This window comes from Strigops habroptila, chromosome 1 (assembly GCF_004027225.2).
Source record: "Strigops habroptila isolate Jane chromosome 1, bStrHab1.2.pri, whole genome shotgun sequence".
Taxonomy (NCBI): domain Eukaryota; kingdom Metazoa; phylum Chordata; class Aves; order Psittaciformes; family Psittacidae; genus Strigops; species Strigops habroptila.
In genome coordinates, this window is record NC_044277.2 from 75,993,084 (window position 1) to 76,004,851 (window position 11,768).

General features: G+C 43.8%; 1 protein-coding gene across 1 annotated transcript in view; it reads left to right on the forward strand.

The window, feature by feature from the left end:
* The window catches only part of FBXL7 (F-box and leucine rich repeat protein 7), a 180,069-nt gene extending 168,759 nt beyond the window's left edge, over positions 1 to 11,310 (forward strand). The window contains exons 3-4 of the mRNA XM_030505054.1: positions 3,114 to 3,725; positions 8,207 to 11,310. Of these exons, the coding sequence (XP_030360914.1) occupies positions 3,114 to 3,725; positions 8,207 to 8,943 (1,349 nt within the window). The 3' untranslated portion in view covers positions 8,944 to 11,310. The remainder of the gene's footprint in view (positions 1 to 3,113; positions 3,726 to 8,206) is intronic.
* The last annotated feature ends 458 nt before the right edge of the window (positions 11,311 to 11,768 follow it).

Here is an 11,768-nt window from a genome sequence, read left to right on the forward strand (position 1 = left end):
AGAACAAAATCTGAAGGAAACCCTCAGAGGTTCAGACAGTGCTACAGGAAGCCCCTCCCAGCGATACTTGAAAAGCCTGGAAAATGTACAGTAAGCCAAGTGTTTTGCTGAAGCTTTAAATGCTAGCAAAAAGCTTTCCAAGTTTTTACTGGCAAAAAACTCCTGGACTCACCTGCTGGTTTTTCTTTTCCCCTTAGGGGTATACAACTAACAGTAAGCGGGAATACCTCTGTAGAGAGTTCAGTTGAGCTACCAGCAGAATTCCTGTCTGATGGCATGTTGCGTTACGGGCTCAGCAAAGCAGTAACACCCTTTCAACTCTTTCTTAACTCCCTTTCAAACATAATGACAGCACTTCAGTCTTTCCCCAAAATACTTGGGAGTGAGGAGACAGGGTGTGTGTGTGCATGTATATTTGTCTGTCTGGAAGTCCATGCCCCAAAGGTGGAGGGAGCAAGTTTCACATGATGCACCTTCAGTGTGGAAGGTAAAGGAAATACAGGATGTACATCTGGAAGAGAGCATGAAGCAAGCACGAAGCATACCCATAAAACAGGTCAAACCTTTTTTAGCTCTAGGTCTAAGTTAAAAACCACATTTTGGTAATTCGTTACACACCCAGAATGTCTAAGGTATTGATTATTCACAAGGCGCCCAGGAGTGATGCAGGAATGTCACTTTTGGTCCAAAAGTAGTGGAGATCAGCCGTATTAGATTGGTGCTTTGATCACCAGGGGAGTGGGGAGAATCATGGAGTATTATATGCTTTTTTATACTTGAGTAGAAATGAACAGTAGGGAAGAATGTAACCCTGCAGAGATTTTTAGGTGTTTTCAACAATAACTGACTAAAAATGTATGTTTTCAAAATATGCTGTCAGGAGGTAATCATTCCCACAGTACTTAAAATTGTTTATAGCAGATGTTAAAAAATGGATTTTTATCCTTTTGATTTTATTTCCATCTATTTCTATATTCCAACTAACACTAACAAGTGTTAGTTCTGTGAGGTTTATTTGTATCATTATGTTTTCTCTTTTTGTGTTGGTTTGTTTAAAAAACGAACAACAAACAAACAAAAAGCCCAAAGCAAATGAAAAAATAAAAGGAAAGGAGAGGAACTCAAAATGCCAAATAGATGTAGTAATGGAATATACATCCAGCATTTGAAAAAAATGTGTATTTTTTTTTTTTGTGTTAGAAGCATCCTTGTGTTAAAATCTCAGGAAAAGAGCAAAAAGTAAAGGCTCCGAGTCTGCCACATCTTCTGCACATGTTTAACTTCAGGCACTGTCATTGGGTTTGGTGGTAATGTGAGGCAGGTCAAGTGTATGCTAAGTCCTTGCAAAAATTAATCTAGGGGACTGCTGCCTAAGTGGTCTGTGCTTGTCTGCAGGAGCCTGGCTGCTGCTGGTGGTTTGGTTTTTTTCTCCCCAGCTGTAAATCTCATTTGTAAAAGACCGGAGTATACCAGATGCTTTCCAAATAACACTCCTCGATGCAATTATTTGCCATAGCTGCCAGGGGGGTATTAGGAAGTCTCAAAGGGGACCAGAGTGTCTGCAAATCCCACTCTGTGTTAAGATACAGTTCTTGCTCAAAAATACACAAATCCCTGGGTTAGGTCCACATAGCCATAGCATAGACTCAGAAGCCTTGAAGAAAATGTTTTTGCTGTTACTTGCTGACATACTGAGTTTCTGTCTAATTATAACGATACAGAAGAGGAAGAAGGAAGGGGCTGGGTAATGTAGTTTTTTCCTTCAGTGTAAGATGATGATTTTGATCTCTCTGCAAGTGAACTAGGTGATCCTAGCAAGCTGCTGGACTTTGTGTCTTGTGTTCTTCAGCTAGGCTGTTGTGCCTTCTCTCTTGCAGAGACGCTGTGAAAATGCAGGCCTGTGGTTGCTACTGTAGTAGCCACTGCGATCAGTGCATGCCTGTGCTGGGCTAAGTATAAGCTTGATGGGGAAATTCATATGTTACATACTGATCAAATTCATGTAAAATATACTTAATTTTAAAACTCTGCCTAAACCCAGGTTTCGCTAGTTTTCTGGAATGCATTTCTGGCTCTAGCCTCCTTTGCCCATATCTCCGTTGTCACAGTCACAGAGCTGTAGGGTCTGTGTTACTTAAGGAGATGGCTTTGCAGGCTTCCCTGAAATGCCTGAACACTAAAGTGGTAGCTGAAGATGTGATGTGGAGGAAAGCTTGGTGCTCTAAAATCACTGTTCTTACTCCATTCATGATATTTGCTATTCTACTGGGCAAGAAGTGTGGTTCCTGTAATCATCTCTGGGTGCTTCTTTCCCTCATAAAGAATTTCTGTTGAGATCCGTACTGGCGGATCTGGGGTTTTTTTTTCAAATCCAACTGAAGCTCAGTTTAGTCCATCAGGAAGGAGTGCTTCCTGTGTGCACATGAAGAGGCACAGCAAACCTCCCTTCAAGAACTGGGGACTGGGCTCTTGGTTGAGCTGCTGAGTCCCAGTTTGCATGAATGAAAAATGAACATCTTTAATGACACAATGCAAATAAGTGTACGGGGTTGTGCTTTTCCTAGGTGCCCAGGTCTGGTGAAAGAAGTAGCATTTGTCTTGTGAGCTCTTCTTTGGCTTCCCACTGAATGGCTGAAGTAGCTGAGAGGTGAAAGACCACAGTATTCCTCCCCTAACAGCTAATAGCTGCCTGGGTAGCGCCAAGAGTATGGACAGTTACTCTGTCAAAAAAGTCTGTGACTCAAATATGCTCATTTCTTGCAGTGTTTAGTTGGAAATATAAAGAATTAGTCACTGGACTTCCATTGTTGTCTTTTCTTTGCTACAGGGCTCACATGTACAGCCCCCTTCTTCGATAGCACGGCTCTGGCAGTGCAGCTAGGGGTACATCTCTGTTGTGTATCCATCACTAAGGTGAACAGTGTTGTCAGAGTATTTGATAGATTTTGAAATGAGTGTTTCCTCACTTTCACTGGGAAAAATGACTACTTAATCCTCAACAAACCCCAAAGCCCGTCATGCTCCATTAGCAAGCGGGCTAGTGGGGTGCTGTGCTCTGCAGGGAGCTCTGTGTCTGCCCACCACTTACTGAAATAATGTGTTTTGTCTTCTAGACTCCGACCTGAGCATGCGAACGCTCAGCACACCCAGTCCAGCATTAATATTTCCACCAAATTCCCCTGGTTTCCAGAATGGCAGAGGGTCGTCAACGTCTTCATCCTCAGTTACTGGGGAAACAGTGGCCATGGTCCACTCGCCGCCTCCAACCCGTCTCACGCATCCTCTCATCCGGCTGGCATCCAAGCACCAGAAGGAACAGGCCAACATAGACCGACTGCCTGACCACTCCATGATCCAGATATTCTCCTTCTTGCCCACCAACCAGCTGTGCCGCTGTGCCCGTGTGTGCCGCCGCTGGTATAACCTTGCCTGGGACCCCCGGCTTTGGAGGACTATCCGTCTGACCGGCGAGACAATCAACGTAGACAGGGCTCTTAAAGTGCTGACCCGGAGGCTTTGTCAGGATACACCCAACGTATGTCTCATGTTGGAGACGGTAATTGTTAGTGGCTGCAGGCGGCTCACAGACAGAGGACTCTACACCATTGCCCAGTGCTGTCCAGAACTGAGGAGGCTGGAGGTGTCTGGATGTTACAACATCTCCAATGAGGCAGTCTTTGATGTCGTGTCACTGTGCCCAAACCTGGAACACCTGGATGTGTCAGGTAACACCAAATATTTCAGTACAGATGCCTCTGATTTTGAAAGCCTCATGCTTGTCAAACCCCTGGCCCCACAACTGCACACTTTTCCCTTTGAAGTAGGAACTCCACTTTCCTAACACAGCGCTGATGAGACAGGCACCACTAAAATCTCAATGTCCCAGACGCCAGCAGCACTTCCTGAGTGGCCAGACCTCCACTGCTGGAGATGAGCTAACAGAGATATCCCATTCAAATAGCACAAGTACTTATAGGTTTTTGCACAAAGCACCCTTGCAAGGGCCCACGTTGCAGTCAGTGCTACATCTTATGGTGAAGGCGAGTTATTTCAGCAAAACTTGGTTTATCTTTTTCACATATATATATATAATTCATATGCAGATTATATACATATATAATGTATATATCTGTGTTGTGGCTTAAGCCCAGCCAGTAACTCAGAACCACGCAGCCACTCGCTCACTCCTCCCCTTCTTCCTCCCCCCCGCTCCTGGAGGGGTGGGGAGGAGAATCGAAAGAATGTAACTCCCACGGGTTGAGATAAGAGCAGTCCCGCAACTAAGGTATAATACAAACCACTACTGCTACCACCAATGATAATAATGATAAGGGAAATAACAAGGGGAGAGGATACAATTGCTCACCACCTGCTGACCGATACCCAGCCTGACCCGAGCAGCGACATGGGCCTTCTGGGTAACTCCCCCCAGTTTCTATACTGGGCATGACGTGCTGTGGTATGGAATACCCCTTTGAACAGTTTGGGTCAGGTGTCCTGTCTCTGCTTCCTCCTGGCTTCCTGTGCCCCTCCTCCCTGGCAGAGCATGAGACTGAGAAGTCCTTGATTAGAGTAAGCAATACTTAGCAACAACTAAAAACATCAGTGTGTTATCAGCGTTGTTCCCAGGCTGAAAGTCAAAAACACAGCACTGCACCAGCTACTAAGAAGGAGAAAAATGACTGCTACCGCTGAACCCAGGACAGTCTGTAATCTGACGAGTGACTTGAGAAGGAGCTCAGAATCAGTGCTAGGCTTTTGTGTGGGTATAAATATCAATTGTCATCCCTATCTTCAAGGACCCTTTGCTTCCATTGCTATTTTAATGAGACCTAGATAGCTTGGACTTTTTTATTTCTTACTTTTTTTAGTAGTGTATATATTTGCTTAGTGGCTTTCTGCTTTTCCTTTCACCCAGTTACCATGTATCACTGCAGCTGTTTAGATCAGCAGAAATGTTTTAGGCTATTTCCCTCAGACCTGCTCTGGCAAAAAAAGATGTTTTTTTCCCAAGGTCAGCCACACAGAATTTCTCTGCAAAGGGGTTGGCATTTAGTGGAAAGGATGTAGCCAAGCAGAACACTGAGGTAGATTTTATGTTCAGTACTTATTTTGTGATCTCACTCGTTATCGGTCTAATGTTATTAATCAGCTGTGCTAGATTTGCTATTGCAGAGGTGCTAATGGCAACAAGCAGGATGAAATGGGGAGAGGAAGCAATGCTTTTGAGTCACTGGTACCCAGATAAACTGGTTTTTCCTAATCTTATCTGGTGTACAGTGATTTGCTTTCTTTTTTCTGCCCTTTTTTTTTTTAACTGATTTATCCTTCATCTAATATTCCTAGGATGGCAGAATGCCATGGAAGGCATCAAAACAAATAGCAACATCAGAATTATTCATTTTTTGTGACTGGTCTCTGAAACAGCCAGGTCGTAAGGAGTCTCTGCATGTCTATTTGCAATGTCCTTGCATATGAATTACTTATTGTCAGTACATACTGACATCAGTTCTGGATTGCTAACCACACATTCAGGTTGAAGTATCTCCAGTGCCAGGAGAAGAATGTATGTGCCTGTGTGATTAAGACCTACACATGACTTTGAAGGCTGGCTGTGTCCCTGGCATATTTATGCTTTTCTTATTACATTCTCTGGGGTGGCATGGGGAGTTGAGGTGCTCAAATATCCTGGACTTGGAGAGACAGGACAAGTAGAATTGCTGAGCTGAAGGTGAACTGCCATGGCACACCAGTCTACTAGCTGACACTCTGAGGGCACCCAGGGGCTTGTAGGTGGCTGAAAATGCTTTGGTCCACAGCTCCTACTGATAGATATCCTGTATACCAAAGGGGACGTTTTCAAAAGCAGGAAAAATTAAAAGATGATACCAGGTCTTGAAATAGGTTCTTTTAGGGTCTATATCTTCACTTGTGGTTTCCTCAAGCCTGTTACTTTCAGAACTGGAAGATGGTGTCTGGCCCTAAGATCTCATCAGTTTGGTCCAAAGTGTGTAGAGGGCAAGTAAAATACCTGTCTTCCTTGAATTTTTTCTCATCAACGGGACAGGAAAGTAATTTTAATCTTATGTTTTTCTAAGTTGTCCTTTCGTTTTGGAGCAGGCAAGGGAAAAATCCTGGGTTTGAACATGCTCAGAAGTCAGGATGTTTGGGTTCAGGCATGACTTTTGCTGCATGTGCCTGCATATGAACTGTGGATAATAGATCTCTGGGGTCTTGTTTTGAGTACACTTTTTTTCATTTCCTGTGAGTAATTTTGGAGCATGTTTTGGAAGCAGGATTCCCTTTTCCCCTCCTTCTGTCTATAGTCAGGAGGATAAGTCTTGCACCTGCGCACTCAAGCAGTTCTCGAACCACTCTGGAGTGGTTCACTGGTTTGGTTTCATATTGAGCAAGAGAAGTTGGGTACACGTGCCGGGGGATGATGCTGTAATTGTAGCGAGTTAATTAAAACCCAGTTCACAGTTGTATATCTAGCTGAATCCCTCTCCCCTTTGGATGGTTATTTGGCAGCAGTAACGTACCAAAATCTTTAATGTCAAAACCAGATGCTCATACTAACTTTAAGAGTTTTCCGCAATGTAAGTTCTGTCACTTTCAGCATCCACTTTGTGGGCAGGTCTGAGATATCTCTAGAAGTTGGTTGAGCTTGACTGCAAGTTATTATCTAACACACTGGCCAACATTTTTTCAATCTGTTTGGAAGTTTCTCCTTCCTTTTAAAATCAGTTATACTTTATGGAAAATCCTGTGACAAGAGCTTTGTTTTTACATTTTTTATCATTTAGGACAGAAAAATTGTTGGAGACCCAGGAACCTGTCATTTTGCCTAAAAATCAGGCAGTTCTATATCAACACGGACTCTTTTTCTGGTGAAACCATTTTCAATATCCTTCCCATGAAATATTTTACAGTGTAGCCAAAGTAACTAGACAAGGCAATACTGAGCTTGTCAAAACATTGTTCACACACTGATGTATGTGACTCCAACTCTGCTGTGAGACTTCTGGCCCATTCACTTTTTAATTTTGGTCATTAAAGCATTCCCCCTCCTTGGATCCTCAGCAGACAGAACATTCTCCTCAGCTTCGTGGACCCTTCATTCTCACTTAGCCAGAAAAGCTGTTTATCCCTACCTGAGAGGACCTTTTCAGGCATAAACTGCAGAATTTGTCTGAGTAGACATTTATGGCTAAAACTGTTGGGCCTTGATCTCTAGCAGATCTTCCCTTCCTTCTTCCTTGCAGATGTTTCTAGCCATGCTAATGCAGTGTGCCCAGCTGCGCTTGGCACAGAAAAGAATTCCTCTTCAGAAGCCTGAGACTGCCAGTTTGAAGTGCAGCAGAAACAGCACTTTCCAAGTAAAAAAGCTTTCATTCACCACCACGCACAGAGTGGAGGTTAAAAAGGGGGGAAGTCTGTCAACATGTTTTTCCCTTTAATCTAGCTCTTTATCTTCCCTTGCAAGGTCTGGTGTTTGTCCTCTAGTCACCTCCATTCATGGCCAGGCTTTCTCACTCGCAACAGTCTTTTCTGCATCTGTCCATGACCTCCCATGCCCTTACCAGTCTGTTGGCTCCTGCTGACTCTTCCCATTCTCCTTGTGTTACCCAAATCTCCACCCTTCTGCAAGCACATAGTCTTGCCGTGGTTTTGCATCCATCCCACAATGCAGGATTCACATCTGTTCTCCAAATGCTTTTTGGAGGATGGGTGGGGTTTGTCTTTTTTACACTGGGGTTGGATGGTGAAAGAGCCTTTGATGTTGGTTTAAAGACTCAGCCAGTCAGCAATGAGACTGCCTCTGATCAAAAAGCTGCATAAGTTGTTATGTAGTACCATTTTCTCAATTTGTCACTGGGTTTATATTCCAGTAACAGGTCATAGACTGTCCCCAGATAAACCTAGGACCATCCTTTTACATTTGGGATATGAACAAAATCAGTCTGTCACTTTGCTGTTGCTCAAAATCCCAAAGCAACCTCACTGGATCCGGTGGAGTTTGTTATTTCTTCTGGTGCAGGGACACATCACAGCAAATCCGGACTAGTCATTCAGGACAGTTCTGCTTTTGCAACATGAAGATAACTGCATCACATCCAGCATGCAATTTCATGCCCACCTTTCTGACCTTGCTGTGTGATTTATTTTTACTGCTTGCTTTAATTTGCTGTGTTTTTCCACTTAGGCTGCTCCAAAGTAACATGCATCAGTCTGACTCGCGAAGCCTCCATCAAGCTGTCTCCTTTACATGGGAAACAAATCTCCATCCGCTACTTGGACATGACAGACTGCTTCGTCCTGGAGGACGAAGGACTGCACACCATTGCCGCTCACTGCACTCAACTGACCCACCTGTACCTGCGCCGCTGTGTCCGCATCACCGACGAGGGTCTCCGCTACCTGATGATTTACTGCACGTCCATTAAGGAACTGAGCGTGAGCGACTGCCGCTTTGTCAGTGACTTCGGTATGCGGGAGATTGCCAAGCTGGAGTCACGCCTCCGATACCTTAGCATCGCTCACTGCGGCCGGATCACAGACGTGGGCATCCGTTACATAGCCAAATACTGCAGCAAGCTGCGCTACCTCAACGCGCGGGGCTGCGAGGGCATCACGGACCACGGTGTGGAGTACCTCGCCAAAAATTGCACAAAACTCAAATCACTAGATATTGGCAAGTGCCCTCTGGTCTCAGACACCGGCCTGGAGTTTCTAGCCCTCAACTGCTTCAACCTGAAGCGCCTGAGCCTGAAATCATGTGAGAGCATCACTGGGCAGGGCCTGCAGATTGTAGCTGCCAACTGTTTTGACCTGCAGATGTTGAACGTGCAGGACTGCGATGTCTCTGTGGATGCTCTGCGATTTGTTAAACGGCATTGCAAGCGCTGTATTATAGAGCACACCAACCCTGCCTTCTTCTGAAAGGACACCCCACACCTGTCATTACAATGCAGTATTAAAGACACTGATGTATAAACACACGCTCCCATACTCAGTAATGCTGTCTTTTCTATAGCTCACGGGAGTCAGCTTTTCTTGTATGTTGTGGGTAAGGGGGGTTTCTAGAGGACTATTTTGTTTGCTTTTTGTATGATCACTTTTCAAGGTGCAGTGGGTCTCCATGGAGAGGCTGCCTTAATGCAAAAACAATGAGTGCTCAGCATCCCCAGTGGGGTGCCATTTCCATTACAGCCGTGATCTTGTCCCAGGCTACAGTAGCTACCTCCAAAGGAAATAGCACATAATCCCTCCTTTGGAAATGCTACTAAGCTGTGTCAAATACATCTGAATTCCAGCTGTGTTCATGAAGCTGACTATGCAATATGTGTCTGTGTTCCTCGACTTATTCCAATATGGCTGATAAAGCATTCTCTTTCCTCTAAGTAGTTTGTCTTTGGTAGCTGTCCATTTTAATCCCTCAGGAAATACTGGGTAATATTCTTAAATATACTTGATTGAGGCAGAATACGACCTGCTGGCCATTGCTGAGCACTCTGCTGAGTGAATCTGGAGATCCATGTGTGGATTCTCTTGGAAAGTCCACCTCCAGGTCACTTGTGCGTCATCACTACTTGCCTTCATTTCTAAATCTGCTCTCTCCTGCATGTGTAGTACCACCCTCTGCTAGCAGATAAGGACTTGTGGGTCTGATAAGTACTGACATATTCACATGATTGAAGGAAACCAGCTTAGGTACTGGTGGCCTGGCAAAGGTAACAGCCAGCAATCAGCCTGGGAAGCTGCTGTAATTCTGCTACAAGCTGAGATAGCACTGAAGTACACCGGGGACTCTCTGAGGCATGGTGGAGCAGCTTGCACAGGGCAGTCCCAACTGCTGTGCTGCGTGGCTGCCACCAGAAAGCCTGTCTTTGTTCTTTTGCTGCATCTCTTCAGCAGCCGTGGCACCACTGCAGTGGATGCTCCCAGAGCAAACCAGGCACGTGAGTTGAGGTAAATTCAGTATGTGCCTTAATACACATAGAAACCCGACCATTTCCTGTGGCCTTCCATTTCAAAGGATAGATGGCTGATCTCAAGACTTCAAAGATGTAAGCCTGATGTTAGATGACACCCCTGGGGACAGAGGGGCTTAGAGTGTTATTCACATTAGATCTAGATTTTGTGAACCTTGTCTGTGTGTGTTCCCTTAGGCTGGAGAAACAGCTGCTGTTCAACAAGGAATTAAAACAGCATTGTTGCCTGTGACACTGGGAGCCCCTTGTACTCTCATGGTCACTTTTGTTTATGGAAGAGCTCATGGAAGAGCAAGAGTGGTTTGGAGGTTCCCCCATCTCATTGCCTCCTTCCCCAGAGCGTGTGGTTTTTTCATGGTTACTTTCTTCACAATTTTTTGGCAGCCGTTTCTCTGCGTTTTCACATGTAATGCTCAGATCTGAAAGCCAGACATGTTAGGGGTGATGATATTTTCAGGCAGGCCCCCTGCGCCTGACTGACAGGTGAATTCATACGTTCAGCTCAAGCACTATAAATGTCTCAGTAGAGAACATAAGAAGGGAAGCGCCGTGTCTGGTTTTCATAAGCAGTAGTTCCATCATCTCCAGACAACACTAATAAAATCATTGATATGAAGTGAAAATCCATATGCTGGAGAAAAATACATAACTGCTGAGGAAATACTTCTAGCAATGCTCTCTCAAATTACAAAAAAGCGATGGTTTGGACATGTCCCTGTAGAGGGAACTTGTCCTACTGTTGCACAAATTCCTGTAACTTCTGTACGTCCCTCCAGTTCTGAGTTTCTTAACATACAGGATGTCATCAACTCTGAATTATAAATCACATTGTACTAAAGCAAACAGGGCCGTGGAAAATGAATTTCTCATTGCTACTATTACTGGTCAGTGACTAATAGGGGGTGATACCATCCTTTGGCCAGTGAATGTCATTTTGGTTTTCCTTTCTGTATTTTTAAAAGTAGAGATTCTTCTCCAGCAAGTAGTACAGTATATTTTTTCTGAGCCAGCTATACTCTCTGTTTGTCCTTTATGTGAAAATGGCCCCAAGGATAGTTAAATGTTAAGCCAATTCCTGAGGATGGTGGGATTTTGAGCCATTTGCACTCATGAAATATAAGGCCTCATTAGTAACATTTAACTGTTTATTAAAAAAAAAAAAACCAAAACTACTTTTCTGGCTATGCTAAATTGAGTGAATAGTGCTACATGGTTTTTAAGGTTTTAATGTTTAAATTGGCCTGTACTGTACAAATCTCACTATAAAGCCTTAATTTGCTACCAAGAAATAAAGCAATATATTGGTAACCGGTGAGCATGCATCATCATTTGCACTAATTGATTAACTTCTGGTGAAAGAGGGAAGATTAAATACTTGTAAAACTTTTCTTGAAAGGTAGGTGGGTGAATGAGCATATCAGCACATCAGGTAGGTGAATGACTATATTAAAAAGGAAACAAAATACTTTGTTATAGGTTATGACCTTGCCTATCTGTCTCTTTAAATTTTTATTTTCCTCATGTGGACCTTTTTGACCCTGAAACATAATCAGTAACTGGAAATGAAAGTAAAAGAAAAAACAGTATATAAAAAGCACATGTATAAAAATATCAGGAGGGCTTCTGCATTTTAACATATCTGATGTGAAAAGTGAAATGAAATGCCTGAAAGGGTAGAGCAGTTGCTAGTGCAGTGTTGCCTTCTGAATGCTCAAAAAAACCCCACTCAAGGGGCACTGGTGGAAAATGAATAAAGGTAATTTTTCTGAGCCA